The sequence below is a fragment of the Podarcis erhardii genome (assembly GCF_964252035.2).
Source record: "Podarcis erhardii genome assembly, chromosome: 17".
Lineage (NCBI taxonomy): Eukaryota > Metazoa > Chordata > Lepidosauria > Squamata > Lacertidae > Podarcis > Podarcis erhardii.
In genome coordinates, this window is record NC_138515.1 from 5941683 (window position 1) to 5963037 (window position 21355).

General features: G+C 43.8%; 1 protein-coding gene across 1 annotated transcript; it reads left to right on the top strand.

The window, feature by feature from the left end:
* On the top strand, positions 1-21303 carry DCAF15 (DDB1 and CUL4 associated factor 15). The gene is made up of 13 exons (XM_081845139.1): positions 1-186; positions 4095-4192; positions 4311-4446; positions 8044-8150; positions 8725-8861; positions 9309-9479; positions 11721-12296; positions 15263-15354; positions 16830-16958; positions 18353-18438; positions 19567-19671; positions 20196-20311; positions 20676-21303. The coding sequence occupies exons 1-13, from the start codon at positions 67-69 to the stop codon at positions 20729-20731; spliced, it is 1929 nt and encodes a 642-aa protein (XP_081701265.1). The 5' UTR covers positions 1-66; the 3' UTR covers positions 20732-21303.
* Positions 21304-21355: the final 52 nt, after the last annotated feature.

Consider the following 21355-nt stretch of genomic DNA (forward strand, 5'->3'; position numbering starts at 1 on the left):
GGGGGGAGGCTGCTTCTGTTGCTGCTGCTGCTGCTGCTCTGGCGGCGGCGGCGGCGGAGGAGGAAAATGGCGCCGAGCTCGAAATCGGAGCGGGGCGGCGGCGCGTCAGGAGGCAAGCGGGGCTCGGCGGAGTCCGGGCGCGGCGGGAGGCGGGAGCATGTGGTGAGGCAGCTCGAGCGCGTCAAGGTGAGGAAAGCGGCGGGGCGGCCGAGGCCTGGCCCTGAGCGCCGGAGGTGGAAGGCGGAGGACGGGCGGCGTGTGGGGTCGAGATGGGAAAAAGACCCCGCGGGGATGGAGAGGAAATCTTAAGCGGGGAGGGGAGGGGCGGAAAGAAAGAAAGGCGGGCGGGCGGGTGTGTATGGCGGTGTTGGTGCCACGGCCGAGCCCTTCCGCGCCGAAGGCAGGAAATGTCTATACTGTATGTTCATTTATTTATTTAATAAAATGTACACACCGCTTGGTTGACTGCTTCCCCCCCACCCACAAAAAAAAACACCAAAACTCCTCAGAGCGGTTTACAGGAAGATAAAACATGAATGTCGGGGGGACGACGACCTCACAACCCTACTTTGAAACATGCAAAAGTTAAAATGCTAAAGCAGATTAATATTACCTCAGCTTTCATCTGGTAGACTTGTCTAAATAGCAGTGTTTTTAGTTGCATGACTACTGCTACTGCTACTACTACTGTTACCATTACCATTATAATATATCTATTTATATATCCCACCCACCTTTTTCCCTGACAGGGACTCTGCTGAGAACATGGGGAATAATAATTAAAAAGCAATTAAACATCAGTAGAATAAAAGCTATAAGTATATATGTGTGTATAGACACACACACACACACACACACGTTTAGTCTAAACATACAGATGAAAACAACAATTACAGCAGCAACCCCCTCATTAAAAATGGACAGTTCTCAAAAAGCTTTTTGGAATAATTTCCTTTTCACCTACTGGCAGAAGAACAATGTGGAGAGAGCCAGTTTAAAAATGAAAAACGTATTTTATGGTTTTCAAGATTAACATCATAAACATAACATAAAAACAAAAAGAACACATAGAGTACATACTAGGAGGGAGCCAGTCTTCACTTCTCCAGGGAGGGAGTTCCAAAGTTATCTGGGAGGAGCCACCACCAAGAAGGCCTTTGTTCAATGTAAATTGGGGGAGGTGTGCATGTTTGAGGGTATGAATTGGATTTGGGGATACAAATTAGATTTTTTTTTAAAAAAGTGTAAGATAAATGTATGGAGATGGGATGGGATGGGAATAAGGTAGGTTATAACCATGTGAAAACACCTTGCACATAGTTGTGCATTGGGTATTGAAATCCTTGAAAGCTAACCAAGTTTTAGGCTTGAAAGCTAACCAAGTTTTAGCCTTTTCTGTTTCAACAAACCAATACACATACCCCTCTGGAATTGCTAATACTGTAGGTATAGGTGTGTGTATCATGAGGAGAAACAGGTGTACTGGGAGAGTGAATGGCAGACTGTGATGGAAGTGCTGGAGAAGATTGTGGGACACTAGGGAGGCTGGTGAGGAGTGACTAGGATGAGGGAATGAGCTGCTGCCTGTGGTTGGGGGTGTGCAAAGAGTCTGTAAAAGATGGTGGTGGAATGTCGCTTTAAGGAAGGGTGGGAAACACATGCAGCTAATAATAATACAAAAAGCAAAACCTCAGAGTCTGCTGTAGCTGGACTTCCCACTGCCCTTCACTCCACAGGTCATCTGCTATCAACTGTTCCAGTGGAAGCAAGTCCAGTAGAGAGGAGGATGCATGCAAGGAGCACCTCACAGCTGGCCATCCCTACCCCTCAGGGCCTTTTTACCAGTAACTGCCCCGTGGGAAGGATCCTGATTACTTTTATACATTGTTTGTTATGTTGTGGTGTTTATTCATTCATTTATAAAAATGCAGTTTAATGTTACTTTAAAGCCATCTTGACAAATTTGTATGTAAGGTGGAATATAAATAATAGAAATAAATAAATAGTTTTGTGTGTGTGATGAAAGCATTAAGAATTCTTCTGCTAAAAGATTATCTATGAAAGTGGATAGTTTGGTGGAGGTGAATGGTGTATGGAGGTATTTCTGGCTGTGTTGGATTAGGCTAGTGCAAGAGAGGCATATGTTCAAATGCCTGCTTTACCATCATGCTAATCATGGTAGTCGTTCTTCTGTCTGTCTGATTTACCTCATTGGGTTGTGTGCAATGTTCGAAACTCCCATTGTTCTAGGCGCATTTTGCGACAGGGAATTTCATTAGCGCGAGCAGCTTCTGAGCTCTGGGCGCAGTACTGCACCTAAGATTTCAGATTAAAACTGCAAAGGAAAGGAGGACCGTTTTTGCCTCCTCACTTCCAGCTACTCTCTGAAGAGACCCTCTTAAGAATATTAGAGGGGTGGGCAGAGGAAGGACTAGACCATGTGGAAAATGAACATAATATTTTAGCTGCAGTTCATTGATTTTCAGCTTTGTATTCTTGTTATAAAAAAAGCGCACCTAGGCATTCTGTTGTTACTCCCATAACCTTGGTTTAAGGTGCCCTTTAGTTCCTAGCTTTCATATCTCAGTTTCTAACACTGGTTGGGTAGTTCTGGGTAAGACAAAGATGTTGTAATCTACAGACGCATGTGTAGGGAAAGAGCAAGCATATTGAGAGAATGTGAAGTAGTATTGTGATGGAAGGAACATAAAATTGGGGAGGATGTAAAATTAATATCATAGAGGGGTTTATATTTTTTGTGAGTTGCAGAGACCAGTGGCATTCAGATTCACAGTTAGTGGTCGGCCGAGGACAGATAATCTGTTCCCAGCCATTTTCCCTCTTCTGCAGATATAATTCATTATTAATCTTGTATGTTGTGGCTTGTTGGATGAAGTACTTCAAAGCTTTATTGTCCTTTGCTTTGCCAGTCTTTTGGGGAGCCTTCTAATAAAGAACATAATTTCTTTGCTAGATTGAACCAAAATCCTTCTAACCCAGCAGTCAGATGCTCCTGGAAAACTTGCAGGCAGGGCATATAGAGGATGGGTAACAACAGGAGGTTTTCCTCAGCGCCTGTAAATCAGATGTATATTACATCTGTTCACAGAGGTTCCTTTTTATTGTCACTAAAAGCATTTGGTCAGACCTATTCTCTGTGAGCATGTAAAATTACTTATAAAAGTAATCTATTGCTACTTCTGCTGTCTTCTGTAAAGCCATATTGTGCTGTGTGAAGCTGCATTACTTTTTCTTCAATTTAGTTCCCCACCCCCATTTCTAAAGTAAGCAAGCCATTTTCAAAGCATGGGTTATGATTAAAAAGGTGGCTTCCTTCAACCACAAGTTTTGGATCATATACAGTCGTACCTCAGAAGTTGAACAGAATCCGTTCCAGAAGTCCATTCGACTTCCAAAACGTTTAGAAGCTGCATTGGATGTTCAGGTTCCAAAGAACGTTCGCAAACTGGAATACTCATTTCCGGGTTTGCAGTGTTTGGGAGCCAAAACGTTCGACTCACAAGGCGTTCGTCATCCAAGGCCCAAGGTACGACTGTATAATGTAACCCAGAGTTCTTTGAAATGAAACACAGTGTTAGCTGCGTCCTCCTTATGTCTGCTAAAGAGAAGGAAGAGAAGAGTGTGTGAGTCTCATTCTAGCTTATGCATTTAACACTAAACCATAGTTTAATGTTAAGTGCAAGCCAGCTATTGGGTCGTTGGCACCTGCTATCTCTCCTTGTGCCTTTAACACCAGAGCAAAGAGTCTAAGTGAGAAGTTGGCCACTTTAAGCCCATTCCTATTCATTTGTGCCATCTTGATTCTTGAGTGGGGCAGTGATGTTCATGTGCAACTAGAGGTCTGGCTCATCTGTGCTGTAAGGTTTGCAGTTGATTTCTGCCAAGAATCATTGACTTGTCAGGACCACAAAGAGGGCACCAGATGCTTCTGCCACTGATTAAGTCCCATTAACACCCATGTAACTCTAATGTGGCCCACTCCCCCTTTTGACCATTTGTTGTACTTTGTACATTAGATATGGCCTTGAGATCTTTAAGAGAACCTTCTTTACTGTCTTTGATACCCCTTGCAGATCAGTGGACAGCTCTCACCTCGCCTCTTCCGTAAGCTACCACCAAGAGTTTGTGTATCTCTGAAGAGCATTGTTGATGAACATTTCTTGTGTGCAGGGTAAGACTATGCCCCTCATTCTGTGATGAACTGTCATTGTGCTGGCTATTCCTTAGCTGCATGGGTGGTCATTCTACACATGGACCTGATAGTCTTAATTTGGCATTTTTCTTTGCAGGCACATTTTCCTTGGCTTCTCTAAGTGTGGGAGATACGTCTTGTCCTACACCAGCAGCAGTGGTGATGATGATTTCTCCTTCTATATCTACCATCTCTATTGGTGGGAGTTCAATGTCCACAGCAAACTAAAAATGGTATGGTTCAAGCTGCATATGATGGGTATGGAATTGAGATCTCCCCCTTGTTGTGAGTTAGGGGAATTAGCTTGGGGAATTAGCACAACTTGCCTTGTTATTGGTGGAACACTGTGGAAGGCACTTGGAAAACTTCAGGTAGTGGGAAATCAGGATTCAGGGAGAGTATTTTGCCTTGGCTGCAGGAAGTAGTAAGTATGATCTTTGGGCCATACTTGAAGTTGGATCCCATCAAATAGCTGGGTCAGGTGCGCCAATTCTAGGGGGCGAGGTGTTTTCGGCTCCCTCAATATTTGTTTGAAGGGGGCCCAGTCCCTCCATGCTGCAAGGGCTGGTGCAGCCTTGCAGAAGGCTGCACAGTGTCGTGAGATGTGTGTGATGTCGCATGACACACACCTCCAATCTTGGGGGCAACTTGGTGCCTCTGAGCTGGGTGCTCACGGATTTACAAAGCATGTAAACTTTAGTTCTCATGTGTGATTGTGTCCTGTCTGACAGTTTGCTAGGAAGGATTAACACATCTGTTGAAGCCAATGTAGAATAATATATTTGCCCTTACATACTTGCAGTACTTGCTTATCACAGGTATACAGATTGCTTCTTGATACCCAAGCACCTAAAAGCTGCAATTTATCAATCTGGCTAACAGACTTTACAGATAATTTATAGGTACAAAAACAAGTGTTAGTAATCTGTTTTTGGCAAGGGACGTAGTTTCTATTTTATGGGGTAGTGGATGCAATTATTTGTGCTGATCACAAAACCTCTGTGCACTCCTGGGGCACATGTATTCTCTTATCAATCTAGACCAATGATAGTTGTGAGGATATAAGGTAAAGGTAAAGGTACCCCTGCCCATACGGGCCAGTTGTGTCCGACTCTAGGGTTGTGCGCCCATCTCACTTAAGAGGCCGGGGGCCAGCGCTGTCCACAGACACTTCTGGGTAGCGTGGCCAGCGTGCTCTGGCGAGCCAGCACCAGCGCAGCACACGGAAACACCATTTACCTTCCCGCTATAAAGCGGTACCTATTTATCTACTTGCACTTAAGAGTGCTTTCGAACTGCTAGGTGGGCAGGAGCTGGGACCGAACGACGGGACCTCACCCCGCCGTGGGGATTCGAACCACCGATCATACGATCGGCAAGTCCTAGGCACTGAGGTTTTACCCACAGCGCCATCCGCGTCCCCTGTGAAGATATACTTAAGAGCATAATATCCCTGCTAGGTTAGACCAAAAGCCCATCCAGTTCAGCGTTTGTTCTCAGTGACCAACCAGGTTCTATGAGAAGCCCAGAAGCATTAATGAGTTGGGCTGACTTCATTGCCCATGCTGAGGCTGTCTCAGATGGGCTAACTTGGACTTTATGGTTTCCAGGACAATCATGGGTTTGCTTCATTTGCCCAGTACACCATTAGCCCAGCCCATGAGGCCAGATATACCCTTGACCTGGTCTTTGCCACAGAACAGATTGGTAATACTCCATTGTGAGTTGGTTGTCATGGATGGGTTGTATCCTGGTTAGTTTTGGGTTGAATGCACCTACTTCACTCTATTAGTGGTGAGGGCATTGAGATAGTCTGTCTGTGGAAACTTATGGAATCTGATGGATTCCTGAATGCTCTGAGGAATTTTCTGTCTGATGCTCCTGTTTCTTCAGGAGGGATGACAGTAGAGCATAGCTGGTGTAAATCTCTGAATCTGACAGTACACAAGTGAGAGTGCATTAATGCTCTCCATGTGGCAGCAAAGGCAGATAAAACTGATTACTTTGGCACCATTGCTTCTGCACGACTAGCAGGGCTTCCAGTGGTGAGAGATTTTTTTGTTACCTGGCTGGTAGAGCATCTCTTTGACACCCTTGGAAGCCTGCTTTGACCATTTTAGGGATAAAACGTATTTGGACTTTGCCCCCTGCTTTCCTCCTCTCCACGTACCCCTAAATCTGTTCCAGGGGTTCCTTCAGTCCTCTGGAGCAGATTTGGAGATGGCATGTGGGGAGGAGAGGGGCTCAAAGTCCCAGTGCACTAGCAGAAATCCTTGTACTGCCTCTTGCTAATGAATCTTGCCCTAGAAATTGCATGAAAACACGAATGTTTCTAGAAGACCCTGGTGTTGCAGTAATGTTAATTTAAGTTTATTTGGGACCCTTGCCCTTATTTTCCTCATGATTCAGGCTAATTCTGATTTTTGCTGTACATCTTTGCTCACAACACCAGTAACCTTTGAACTCATGCCCCATTCTGACACTACGTTTACTCCCCTCTCCACACTTTTTGTATTGAATTGTATGGATGTTTGCTTGCTTTTGTCTATTCTGATTTTGTAATCAATAAATTTGATTATGAATCAAAACGACTCCATTGGCGAAAAGAGTGCAGTTGAGGTGCAAAGCGAAAGAAAGTTAGGTTACCTGGTTGGCTTTCTGAAAGAACTAAACTAAACAAAGAATAAAACATTTCCCAAAGAATTCTCTTCACCCAAAGATTTGTGGGGAGGTGGGGTGAAGTGGAGGCTAAAGTCTTCTGGGGGGAAATTCCTTTCTCAGCGGAGTGATGGAAGGAAAGGATGAAGGGAGCTTATCAGCTTCAGAGGACAGGTCTCCCTTTACAGGTAAGGGTGGGAAGCCAGTATGGCTTGTGTGCCATAGAGATGAGCTGATTAACTTTTGAGTAGATCTCACTGCCACCTTGTTCACTTAGGTGTCCAATGGTAAAGAGGCTGGTGACCTCCTGAGGTGATGCTAGTATTAGGGTACCACAAAGGTACTAATGGGATCAAGCAGGCACTGAAGAGTAGAAAGAGGTGGGAAACAAAGCAAGTTTTCACAAAGCAAGTCAGAGTCTGATCATCTGTGGGGCAACTCATAGTTTTTAGTTTGCTTAAAACCAACCATGGCTTAACATGATGTGTGAACCAGGCCAAGGTGAATCTTTTTGAATTGAAGGGAATTAATATTTGTGAACTGCTGTACACAAATAGGTTCTGATTGTTAGGGGTTACAAATTTAGACAAACCCCTACTAAAAGCAAACCAGTACTTTAACTTTTAGAGGGTATTATTAACTGGCTTCACGTTGGGTTGTGCTTGGGCCTGTCATGCACTGGCTTACAACAGGCTTCCAAACCTGGTGCCCTCCATGTATTTTGGACTATAATTGCTGTCATCCCCAGCCTGTGTGGCCAGTGGTCAGGGATGATGGGAGTTGCTCCAAAGTATGTGGTTGGCCACCTGTTCTGCAGAACTCTTATGTTCTTATGAAATGCACCAAATTTGGCAAGGCTGGTGTGCTACGTCAATCAATGTTGCGTCTGGATTAATTATGTTTATATATGAATATAAAATAGCAATCTTCACAAATCTAGAAAACCCTTTTGAACTAAAGTTTAATCACAGAAGGTGCCTACTCCTTCCTCCATGAATTAATACTGTACAGCTCCAAACCATTAATTGGTTGGGTACTAATGGGACTAATTTGTTGGATACAGGTTTTAAGTGTATCCTCCTTTTTTCATGGGGTCATCTATTGCTAAGTCTCTTTTCTGAGGCCCAGTTGGGTTTTCTGAAGTTTTACCAAGTGTCCTGCTGCTCCTTCAGGTACGTCAGGTTCGATTGTTCCAAGATGAAGAAATCTACAGTGACCTCTACTTGACTGTATGTGAATGGCCCAGTGACTCCTCCAAGGTCATCGTTTTTGGTTTCAAGTATGTTTCTTTCAATGAAACTTGCTTTTGAGATTGAGTGTGATATCTGCCAGTTGAACTTCCCACATTTCCATGAGAATCAGGAACTCATTATACTTGCTTGAGGCATTCTGGATTACTGCTTATTGTATTCTGCCTTTTAAGGAATGCTAAAAATCAGGAAAGGTATTGGTGTCTTTACAAATTATTTAACTGACATGGCCCCCTTACTTTGATTAATTGAATCAAGCAAAAGGGTTGTGTCAGTTGTGTCAATACATTATTACCTTTTCTGAATCAAGGGTCTCTTCCAGATAAAACAGATGCTAGCAAGAATTCAGTTTAACAGGGTGTTCCTTTGCTGTTGAATGAGTTAGTGTGACTATGGAGAAGGATCATAGCTTAGTGGTGGAGCACACACTTTTCATGTAAAAAGTTGCTGGTGCAATCCCTGGAAACCTCAGACAGAGCAGGGAAAGTCTCCTGGTTGTGATGCTGGGGCACTGCTGTCATTCAGTGTGGTCACTTCAGAGCTTGAACAAAGGATGGATACATGAATTTCCTCCTCTGAAAATTGCCCCTTCTCTCCTGGTAGTACCCGTTCAGCCAATGGCCTGCTCATGAACATGATGATGAGTGATGAAAACCATCGGGATATCTACATTAGTACAGTTGCTATGCCTCCTCTTGTGCACTGTCCCAGCTGCAGGGACATGGCCATTGCACATCCAGGTGAGTGGCCTATTGCTGGCAAAGTGCCCTAAATTAATAAACTTGGAAGGACTGATAGCTAAAGCAGTAATAATTGCACCTGTAATCCAATGTGGGGGAAATGACAGGATTCACATCATTAGAAAGAATACTTATGCTCAGTGTAATTTTCCTAAAACATTTTCATATTACATGCATTTCCAGTTATTAAAATGTAGCAGTCACCAAAAGTTCCTTTTTATGAAACCAATAATCAATGTGAAACATTGAAAATTTATGGCCGTTGAACTTTTGTTCATAGCCATAAAGAACTTGTTTAGTTTTAGAGCCACCCCAATTCCAAGGCTCAGGTTATAGTTTCATATTCTTTCTGAAGAGGTGCCAATCGTTCTTCTCTAGAAATTCAGAAAACAACGATTTACTTTTCCCCTAAGTTGGTGCTGATGATCCTTTGTACATGCTCCTTAGGTGATCCAAACGCCAAATGTTTGCAGCATGGGTTCATGCTGCACACCAAGTACCAGGTGGTGTACCCTTTCCCCACATTCCAGCCAGCATTCCAGCTTAAGAAGGACCAAGTGGTGCTGCTTAATACCAGCTATTCTCTGGTAGCTTGTGCTGTTTCTGTGCACACATCAGGTAAGAGAGTATGGGGAAGTTTGTGTGTCACTTCTCAGCCTCTGGATGAGAATCTGTGCAAGGTGAGCTTTGAGATGTACAGCCTCAAGTGTTGAATGCCTCTGTTGCATTTTAACACTGGGACTGCCCAGTTAAAACAATCATATGTTGAAGCTTCCTTTCATTTGGAACACTGAGAACATACCCCATTGCAATAAATTAAAGTGCTTCCACTTTTATGTATCAAAAAGAATTCTTCAGTCCTAAAAATCTACTTCAAACTGAGGTGAACTAACTTATTGCATTTTTATATTTTCTTTCAACCCCAAGGATTTTTAGTATGGCAAACAAAATAATAAAAAGGCATTGATGTTTAAAAATGCAAAATGACAGAACACTGTTTTTACCCTATTGGCTCTAAGTTTATACAGTTTTCAGACAAACATCTGAAAAGCCTGGCACTGGATAGATAATGAAGTCAGTGCTAGGCGAGTCTTTCTTGGGATGGTGAAAGAGACCCTGCTATTGCAGAGAAAGCCCTTTCACTGATCTCTGTTTTGCCTTCTGCTGCTTCTGAGAAAGTATAGGAAAGGGTGGACTGGAAAGGTTAATGAAGGTGAGAGGAATAGGCTCTTGGAATATTATTTTATTTATTTCATAAAGTTTATACACTGCTTGATTATATCTTTAAGAAACCCTCGAAGCAGTTTACAGAAAGGTAACACAATAAAATCAAGAAAAATTCACAACCATACTTTAACATAACCTGAACTTTCTAAACATCTGGGTAGCCTTGTCTGAACAAGAATGTTTTTAGCAGGCGCCGAAAAGACTACAGTAAAAGGCACCTGCTTCGTATCAATAGGCAAGGTGTTCCAAAGTGTAGGTGGTGCCATACTAAATGATCAACTTCTTACAGATGCAGAAGAGGTATTATGTGGCACCTGTAGTAGTACCAATTGAAGTGGGCACATGGGGCAAGGTGATCTTGTAGGCAGACTAGTCCCAAGTTATTAAAGGCTTTCTATACTAATAGGAACACCTTGAACTTGGCCTGGTAGTGAGTAGGCAATCAGTGCAGACCTCTGAGCACAGGTGTTTTACATGACCTTGTGTTGCAGCATTCTGCACTAACTAAAGCTTCACTTAGAGCACATTGCATTAATCCAGTCTTGAACTAACAAATGCATGAACTACTGTGGCAGCACTTTCCTGGTCCAGAAACGACCATAGCTGTTGAACTAGCTGCAATTGGGAAAAGGCACTTCTAGCCTCAGATGCTACCTGAGCCTCCAGCCACAGAATCACTCCCAAACTGTGAAACTGCTCCTTCAGGGGGAGCGCAACCCCATCCAGGGCAGGCAACTGACCAAATTCTTAGATATTGGAGCTACTTGCCCACAGTGCACCCCAGTGACCTCAGTCATTAAAAATGAAATGTTCTATCAACATTTGTCCATCTTGGGGTGGGAAGTATTTGTCACGCTAAACTAAACTTTAGAAAGACTGTGCTGCTGCAATAAGGAACTGCCCAATTGACACTTGCATCTTTGGTCCATCTTTCCCAGTACTAATCTGTTTTGCAAATCCTTATATGGAGGTGCCAGGGATTAAAACTGCATTGCTTACTATTAGTCTTCTTGTATATTTATTTATACTCCCCTCCTTTTTCCCTGACAGAACTCAAGGCAGCTTACAGATTAAAAACAAGAATCACTAAAAACAAAAAGTGATATTTTAAGAAATGATTGATATAATTAAAACTATATACATATATAGTTTATGTATACATGTTTATGCAATATGTATATGCTCCATTTCTGAACTAAACCAGTCATTGTCATAGATGTGAATTCTGCTTGAAAAAGAGGTAGGCTTGTGGACAGCATGACGTCCAGCTGGCCTGTGGGAAGCAAGGAGAGCTTTGATATAAACAACATGCAGAAAAACATAAGAAGAGTCTGCTGGGTCAGGCCAATGGCCCATCTAATCCATCACAGTTCTCAGAGTGGCCATCCAGATGCCCATTGGAAGCCTGATTGCAGAACCTGAGTGCAACAATTTCCCATGCCCCTGAAACATTTTATCACTGCATCTTACCCCTTCCAAAGGGAACAAAATCTAAGATTTTAATCAGTTCTTGATATCTGACTATCTTGAAGTCATACTACTTTTGTTGGTGATTGAAAACAATGGTGCATTGGGTGCAGAAATTGCAATATATTTAGCATTTTCTAACCTTCCTTCGCTACCTTCTTTCAGATGACAGCAACTTTTGCCAAATCCTTTATGATAGGAGTCGTCAGCCCTGGTCTCCTGTTGAAGTCAGCCACACAGCTCTCATCTCACAGTGCCCTGCGGGCTTGGAAGAAGGGCTAGAAAGAGATAACTGTTACTGTCAGGGTGGAGCTGCACTGCAGCAGCCCCTTGCCGTGCCTCCGCAGGACACAGGAAACCATGTCTCCCCTGCTGTAGCTATGGCAAAGGAGTTTGTTGCGGACATCTTCCGGAGGGCCAAGGAAGCTAAAGGCACTGCCCCGATGGAAGAGGAGGCAGGCAGTGGGCTTCAGTGCCTTCTTGACTCTGATGGGGCCCTTGGCCAGGGCAGTTCAGCCTCTTGGGATCTAGGGAAGAGATTGGGGTCTTGCTTGCATGGCAGTGGCACTTGTAGCTCCACATCTCCTGGAACAGACAGCATCTCTGATGTGGATGGATCTCCCAAAGATTCACCCACTGCCAGTGCTGAACTGGAAAACCAGCCAACAGAGCCAGGCTACGTGAACTATACGAAACTGCGTTATGTTATGGAGCCCAGTGATTCTTCTGAGACAGAAGTTGGTAAGTCTCCCTTTAAAACAAAGCACAGTGTTTGGGGAAGGAGCAGGTGACAGGGTTTTGAATCTTTGGCATCTGGATCTGCAGGCACGAGCAAAGAGGCTCAGTAAGAAAGCCTGCAGCTGTGCTGGTTATTGATAGCCATCCTCTTCCCTAGAAGGCACAGAGTGTCAGGCCCATGCTTTTGTTTGACTTTCTGTATGTACAAGGAAAAGCTGTTTTCTTCAGCCTTGGGAATGTTTTCCATGCTGTCCCCGTTGTACAGCTACAAGCAGCAGTTTTCTTCTTGTGTGGCCCCTGATCTCATGGGCTCCCTCTGAACCCTCACCCAACATTTGGGGGCAGGCCTGGCAGTGGGACTGCATGAGAGATTTTTGCTCTTCTCTTCTGGAAATATTGTATACAACATAGGGACTTAAAAATTTCCATGTCTCCTATTAATGTGAAGCAGTGAGGTAGAACTATGCTGAGGCATGGAGCCTAGTTGTCCTAGGCTGAATGGGTCTTGTAATGCCAATTCTACTAGTATAGTAGCTGATAGACCTAATTGTGACTCGTTCATAATCATAGCAAGTGGCTGTTGAAGCTCTTGAGAAGTAAGTCTATGTATAAGAGGCTAATTTTTATTTTCACTTTAAGGGCAATGGATTTGACAAATTTGATAATTTGTGACTTCAACAAGAGAATACTGAGTGTGCATGTAGGGTTTTTTCCTTGGGATATTTTCCTAATCCTACCTCAGTGTTAAGCAATATGTTTACAGTTGCGTAAAGGAAGGAATGTGTGTACTCTGCAAGAAAAGGAAAATCAAACTGTGCCAAGGAAAGCTGAATTATATGATCTGTGTAAGTTAGGCAAAGGTGCTGTGTATACATCTTGCAAAATTTATTGGTCATAGGGAGGACCAATGAGCTGAGCACAGCACTGACCACTGACATCCTACTCAGCTTCTCCCCACCCCAGTGGTGGATAGAGGGTGTTCATCTGAATTCATTCACTGAGAGTCTGAAGGTCTGCATAAAGTATGAATGGGGGACAGACCTGTCTTCTGCATGCATGTATTTTGAAACGTGCTTAGCCAGAAAACTAGGTGCCCTACCATCCATTGAGTCATTTTGAATGATGGTTCCATTATTGCTTCATTTTATGCCCTTGGACTGATTTAGGGTTGCAGGTCTCAACAACTCATCTTTCTGGCAAAACTAGGATGCTGCATTTCACCATGATTGCTTGGTTTTCATGTGTGCATTGTTGGGGCCCTAGACTAGGAAACCTATTTCAGCCCAAGGATTGTGTTCCTTTCTGGGGAATCTTCCAGGACACATATGCCAGAGGTTGGTGGCGCCAGAGGCAAATATAGGCAGAATGATTCATTTTACCTCCTTACAGTAGGCTGGTTTCTCTCTCTGCTATCCAGATAGGCATTTTCAGAGTCACATTCTAGCCATGCAGAAACATGTCTGGTGCAAAGCAGGGGCAGTGAGGGGTATGGCCTGTGGACGGGGATATACCCTGGAGAAAGTTCTGAGGGCCAGATAGAGAGGCCTGGATAGCAGCATTTTGTCCTTGGGCCTGAGGTTCCCCACCCTTCTCTGAACCAAACAGAAGTGGGATGTTGGGAACATGATGCAAGAAAAACGTGCGGCAAGTAGGCTGTTTTGCGGCAGGGTTTGGCAAATGAAACATGATTATCTATGTTGGGGCTCATGGCTTTGTGCTTGAGTTGGCTGTGGTGACAGATCTCCAGCCATGGAAAATGTAGACCTCCTGTCTGAAATTGTAGACTTGGCAAATGTTCAAAACATTTGACATGCATCTGTGGGCAGGGGTGTGCATGTGGGCCCTGCTTCAGTGTCCCCATGTGCGCCATTCTGCATGCTCAGTCCTCAACTTACCCCATGTTGAGGTGGGAGGAGTCTTCTGGGGGGCTGTACTCATTTTGCTTGAACTCTAGTGAATTGCCTTGCACAGTTGGGGACCTGCTTTATCAGGGTCACCAGTCATGCGGAGGGCTCTTCTCCCATCCCGGATGAACTAACATAGAAGCCCCCTGCAGACCACCCCATGCAGCATGAGGAGGGTTGCAAACTAAAGGAGGATGTGCTACATGTACAAGGAAATTGGACGTGGGAGTTGTGTACATGCCCTTGCCACTGCCCACATTTAAAAGCATTTGGGTGTTAAGACACTAAGTATGCCTTATCTTTTCCTCTTGGGTGGTTGTGCCTCTCTGAATGTGCCTCACTTTCCACGAATCGGTACAATCTGTAGAATTGTAGAGTTGGAAGGGACCACATGGGTTATATAGTCCAATTGCCTACAATGCAGGAATCTTTTTCTTAAACCCATGACCCTGGAGATTAAGAAGATCATGCTCTACTGACTGTTGAAGCAGATTCAGTTTTAGACTACAAAAAGTCTGGGGTTTGGGGAAGACACTGTGAATCCACCCTTAGAAGCAAATGTTGAGCCTTGGTTTCTTGCTGCTGTATTTGGACCAGTATGAGGAAACCTGGGTTTCAGTTCCCTTTCAGGTCACAAATCTGGCTTGGTGGTTTTGCACATTGTTGTCTCTCAGTCTTGCCCACCACACAGCACATGAAATAATTTCTTATCTTTTGATTTTTGCATACTTCCACCTATATAGTGATAGTGATAGGGCAGTCTCCAAATTAGGAGTAGAAATTTATTTATACTTATAAAATTTATTTATACTTGTAAAATGTGAAGAAGTCTAATATAATTGTTGGAAAGATGAAAAATTCCTTTTGAAGCAGCCTGTTCCAGGAGCAAAGATTCTTTTGACCCCTGATGCGTGTGCTCTCCCTCCCTCCCTCCCTCTCTCTTTCTCTCTTTCTTTCATTCTCACTAAATTTGAGCTTCTTGGACAGGTGCTTCATCTTGACATCTATTTCTTTTGACTGTGTGAGATTACCCTCTCCTTCGTCTCATATTGTGTTTACTTTCAGAATATGAGGATGATAAGATCTCCTTGCCATTTGTTGTGACAGACCTACAAGGAAGAAATTTGAAGCTGCTGAAGGAGAGGGCTGTCTGTCAGGTGAGGGTAGTTTCTGGTCCCAGCATCATTAGAGAAACAGGATTTGCAGCTAGCCTAGACTTGTGATTGGTTCACTTAAACTGAACCATCTTGATTTATTTCTATTAACAAGGTGACCTAAAGTCACTGAGAGGAATTAATTTAAACTCAAGCAGGTTTCCCCATTACCACTTACTTCCTAAACAGAAGTGTATACTGATTACTTCATTTAACCAGAAAAAGTGTAGTTTTGTAACTAAAGAGAGGGTTGTATTCAGTGCTAGTCCTATTAAGAAGAGATTTGTTGAAGTTCATTGATCTAAGTTAGTCATGTCCACTTATTTCAGTGGGTCTGTTCCAAATAGGACTAGCATTGGATACAACCCAGAGCCTTCAATACAGATCTGCTCACCTCCCAAAATGTTTAAACTGAGAGCTGAAACTCATTCAGAAAGGTATGTGGTGTAGTCCACTGGGGACTGCATCCCAAAAACTTGAGCACATGGAGGAATGAGCAAATAATTGAATGGCAATTATGTATGTACCAGCTCTTTGCATATGGAAAAACTAGAAAGTTGTGGAGAAAGATCTGAATACTTCCTAATGTGTTAATTGTCCCCAGGCTGGGAATTTTGACATTGGGGAACTTTCAAACGTGACTTCCCCCACCTACATTCTGGAATGGTACAGTCCCTAGAGGGCTGAACTTTCTCTTTTCTAATAATGTAGAATATCATACTGATGGGCTAGACAGTGTAGGAAGTCCATCACACCAGCAATACGCCACCTTACGGGGTGCTTCCACATGGATTTGCTACATATGGCTGGTTTTTGCAATATATTACAGCTGTGCCTTAGAGCCTCATCAGGGAGTGGGGAGGTTAGCAGCAGCCACATGCTCATAATATATGATGATGGCTTAAAGGATTATTAGAGGAGCAGAATCAGCTTTCCCCCTCAACAGAAGAGTGATCTATTTGGTTACAAAATGTCCTCTCTCCAACTGGCGGTGTTTCTAGTCCAAATCTGCCTTCGTCCTTTGACAGTAACTGAGCTTTCTGCTGCTGAGATGTTGTTCTGACTGTTAGTGTTGGTGCACTTGGCCTACAGAATTCACTAGCAGAAAGTTGGCAGCCTTCATCCTGGCTCACTTGAACCAACTGCTCATCCATCATCTGCAACATGAGGTCACTTATGAAGATTGCATCTCTCAACTACCCTCCAGTGCTAAAAGGGAGCTGTTTTGATTCCAGAGGGAGGCAGCAGGTTCCACCTCAGATGAGTCTCTGGAAGATGCTCTTGGCCATTTTGACTTTCCCTGCCAAGCTTTGTTAGGATTCAAGTTATTTTAGATTCACAGTTGGGTTTTGCACATTGTAATTTTTTATGCTGTAAATGTTTGAGAATTAAGAATTGTCTCAAGGTAGCTCTGGTGCAGGGCTGGCAATGCAAATGCTTCCCCTTTCCTAAATCCACATCTGTCTTTGCCTTTCCAGGGCCAATACTTAACAGTGGAGCAACTGACTTTAGATTTTGAGTATGTCATTAACGAGGTGATCCGGAATGATGCCTCATGGTCAAAGCAGTTTTGCTCCTTCAGTGACTACGACATCGTCATTTTGGAGGTAGGACCATGTTGAGTGTATTACCGCACTAACGGTGCCCCATTTGGGTGCAGTTTGGGCCACTGAGGAACTGTGCTGCTCCTTGGTAATTTGCATCCTTGCCGCCATTGATCTCCGGACTTTATTTCCAAGGAAGGGCTCTATTTATTGTCTTATTAATTTTTGATAGCTACACCAAATCCTTTTAAAGCTAAAATGAGAGAGATGTCAACATAAATAAAATAGCCAGTGCATGTCTACGTGGCATTGCTACATTGCAAGAGCCCTTGGCAATTGACCTGTTTGTAATACCCTCTAGCAAACCCCACTCCTGTCTTTAAGTTTCTGGTTAGTTGTGACTGAAGGGGAGGCTGAAACACAGTTGCATCATTGTTTGAAAACCAGAACTCTCATTATGTTGGCCAGTAGTGCCAAGCCATACTTAAAATGCTGTGGCCTAAGTAACTTAGGCTGGTACATGTGAATTGTATTCAGTACCAGCACATGTCATCACCTGTTTATGACACCTCTGGATTTTCCAACTGAATGGGGCCTTTGAGTGTCCCATCCTGCTTTCAGGCATGATATCTAATTTGTACGGGAGCCTTGACTAATAAGGGGTAGCGGGAGACCTTCTTTTCTACCTCACCAAAGGTGGCTGATATGGATCCTTCCATTTTTAAAGAAAGGGATGGCCAATTGTCGCCCTAGTGTCTGATTATAAGGTGCAAATCTTGCTACTGCTATTTACCTCTCATTTCTTGGGAGACATATCCACCAGATTGGAAGTGGTACTTTGCAACACAGTCCTAAGTCTGGCCCAGGGAAGAATTGAAAGGGGTGGGAGAAATCCTTCTCCCACGGTACCTCACAGTTTCTTGAGCCTGTGTGGCTTGGGTTATGCCTAGCCAAGGAATAAAGTGTGTGTGTTGTATTGACCACAGAATGTGAATTCAGACCTTAATTGCTTTTCCAGGAAGAGTGTCCCCACTTAATTCTCTCAAGAAATTAAGGGCAGGATTTACCTGCTGAGTCCCATCAGCAGAAGTTGCTTCTTGCGCAGTGGAGCTTCCCTCCCCCTCATTTGCCCCCTGCAATTGGCTCTGGGCGGGTCAGGAACTCCTGGAACAGCACACAGGGGGAGGAGAAGTGGAATTGTTCCATCTGGCAAGCTAAAATGCTTGCATTGATGGAACCATTGTCTTAGTGTCATGTTGAAGCTCACCTGGTTGCTGATTTAAAGCAATAGTTAGATAGCAGAACTCTATAAAAACATAAGGCGCTGGAACAAATGACTGTCCCAAAAAGTTGTTCTGAAAGATGTTGGGCCAGCATTTCTGACTTGCTGGTCCTGCTGTGAGTACAGTGCAGTTCAGGTAGTTTGCTTTTACTAGCTGTCAACTTTGGGTTCCTAGGTGTGTCCAGAAACCAACCAAGTTATTATCAATATCGGACTCCTGCTCCTAGCCTTTCCTTCTCCTGATGAAGAGGGGCAGCTCAGGTGAGTCTCTGTTACGCCCACCTTGGGCCTCTGAATATCTTCTCTCTTTGAAGTTCTGTTGTATTAGGATTTTGACACAGAAGGACTTTTGGTAGGGGGCAGAAATCTTTTGGAGTGATTTACTAGAGTAGAAGGAAGGAGAATAAGCATTAATATATAGGGCTTAAAAGTCATACACTTGGCCTCTTCTGCTAGCTCACTTTTGCATTTTGGTCTTGATTTGGGTGGAGCTAAATGAATTTTTTGCAGAACCTCATTTTGTGTGTTGGGGGGGAGGGGAATAAGATTTTAATGAAATTTTACCTCCTCAGCAAGTTTTTATTTCTGATGTGACAAATGTGGTCTCATGATTTGTCAAAATATTGCCCAATACTGCAAATAGTAACATTAATGTCATTTGTCAAATAGTCAAAACCACACAGCTAGCAAATGTTTTCCAGTATTTACTCTCAGGTAATGAAATCAGATGCAAAATACCAATCTCAGTACTTGGGCAAATACTTGGGTAATAACTAGTATGTGAAAATAGCATCTGCGGAGGATATATATTGAGAGCAAATTACTTTCAGCTGTGGTTCTGAGTATCAAGTTCTCTTCCTGGAGCCAACACCTGGGCATAGATAGGCTGGTGGAGGTTCATCAGTTGCTGAGATTAATCTTGGAGTAATTTACAAGGTAAGGACGCGGGTGGCGCTGTGGGTTAAACCACGGAGCCTAGGGCTTGCCGATCCGAAGGTCGGTGGTTCGAATCCCCGCAACGGGGTGAGATCCCGTTGCTCAGTCCCTGCTCCTGCCAACCTAGCAGTTCGAAAGCACACCAGTGCAAGTAGATAAATAGGTACCGCTCTAGCGGGAAGGTAAACGGCATTTCCGTGTGCTGCTCTGGTTTGCCAGAAGCAACTTAGTTATGCTGGCCACATGACCCGGAAGCTGTACACCGGCTCCCTCGGCCAATAAAGTGAGATGAGCGCCGCAACCCCAGAGTCGGCCACGACTGGACCTAATGGTCAGGGGTCCCTTTACCTTTACCTTAATTTACAAGGTATGTCGTCATGAGGCTGGGAAGAGGATGTTGCTTTCTGGTGTACACAGCCGCTTGTCTAAATTGCCCTTTTCTGCTTTTCACAGGCCAAAGACGTATCACACTAGTCTCAAAGTTGCATGGGATCTGAACACTGGCATCTTTGTCACAGTCAGTGTGGGAGACCTCACAGAAGTCAAAGGGCAGACCAGGTAAGACATTGTGTGATGTGCCATAAGGGAAATCCATCTCGGACAGCTAGTTGACTTGTTACCAGAGGTGCCCAGTGACTGGGTATATATTCAAGTATTATGAACATTGCACCAAAACATCTTTTGAACACTCTCTAACTCTTCATGTAAAACTGCATCTATTTATTTTTAATTGGCTGTGCAAATTTGGGCCTGTATTGAGTACAGTTCCACCCCCTGTATTTTTGTTGTAATCTGCTTAGTTATTTTTTATGAAATAGCAGTCTATATTTTTATAAATAAAATAATTAAGGAGCTTGCTAAAGCCAACTGTCACCTGTACCCATACTGCTTCACCTAAAACCATTCCCACAGCTGAAGGGTGTTTATAGTTGCAAATGAGTAGACATTTCACGAAGCCTCAGTCTGTTGTGGATTAATGATACCAAGATGGGGAAAGAAACTGTGATTTCTTCCTTAGTACTTTGTTGGAGACCTGTTTGCAGACTGTGGATGCTGATAGAGCCCCATCTTTCCTCCCTTAGTGGCAGCGTGTGGAGCTCCTACCGGAAAAGCTGTGTGGACATGGTAATGAAATGGCTGGTGCCAGAGAGCAGTGGTCGTTATGTCAACAGGATGACTAACGAGGCCCTTCATAAAGGTAACTCAGCACTTTCCAGGAGGCCCCTGGGAGTCTTCCTCAAGGCACAGTGGTCATAGTTGACTGGTTATTGTTGAGGCAGGAAGCCTACTTCAAACCAGGGAGCCAGCTGCTGGTTTCTGTGCCCGTCAGGAGGACAACAGCACATTATCTTAACATTTTTCTGGAGGAACACATGTCTTTTTTCTAGGACACAGGACTCATTCTCGCCCTTGCTGTTGCTCAGGGCTAACTTTAAGTTTCAGCTTCTTTCTGTGCCTAAATTGTAATCTGGTGGATTCTTAAAACACTCATGCCCTTTTGTGAATTGCCTGGCCCAGATCAGTGTGTAGCTAATTTCACGTCTTCCTCCTCCCCCCTGCAGGCTGCTCCTTGAAATTTCTTGCCGACAACGAGCGTTACACGTGGATTGTCTTATGAGGCCGGGTTCGGAAACAAAGCTTACATCAGTAGTTCATTTCCTGCCATAACTGTGTGTCACATTCAACTACCTCCCTTGTTTAAAGTTTTTAATTTCCCTATCCCTTTTGACTAGACAGTTGCCCCGATGACCTTGAGTGCATCTTAATTGATTTGTGGGTAGAACCACACCCTCTGCTTCATTGTCTCTACATGTTGGGGGGGAAATACAAGGCTGGTCCAGACGCTCTGAAAAGCCTGCCTCTCCATGTAAGGTAGTCGTACTAGTTGGGCTACACAGGCTCCAACAGAAAGCAGCTGCTTCTGTGCAGTTATGTCCATTTGTACTTGGTGAAACTGCAAGGAGACTCTTTAAGAGGTGAGTCTTCTACAGGGTTTGTCCTTGGGCCCAGAAAATGAAATGATTCCGGGGCAATGATTGTTAAGGAGACCAAAACCAACTTCCCTGTTTTGAGTTTCAGTGTTTCAGGACCCCACCCCCCAGTGGATGGGGCCACAAATGTGTTTTTCATTCTTTTAATTTGTCTCAAGCAGGCTTTCTCTTCCCTGCAATAAACATTTAAATTTGAGAATGGCTGTTATTATTTCATTTAATCTTTCAGAGGAAAAAACTCCCGTCACTTC

What these genes read in the sequence shown, in the direction of transcription:
- DCAF15 (XM_081845139.1), top strand. Translation starts at nt 67, where the DNA reads ATGGCGCCGAGCTCGAAATCGGAGCGGGGCGGCGGCGCGTCAGGAGGC. An exon ending in CATGGCCATTGCACATCCAG is followed by an intron (nt 8,862 to 9,308) that starts GTGAGTGGCCTA and finishes CATGCTCCTTAG; the next exon opens with GTGATCCAAACGCCAAATGT. An exon ending in ACGACATCGTCATTTTGGAG is followed by an intron (nt 16,959 to 18,352) that starts GTAGGACCATGT and finishes TTGGGTTCCTAG; the next exon opens with GTGTGTCCAGAAACCAACCA.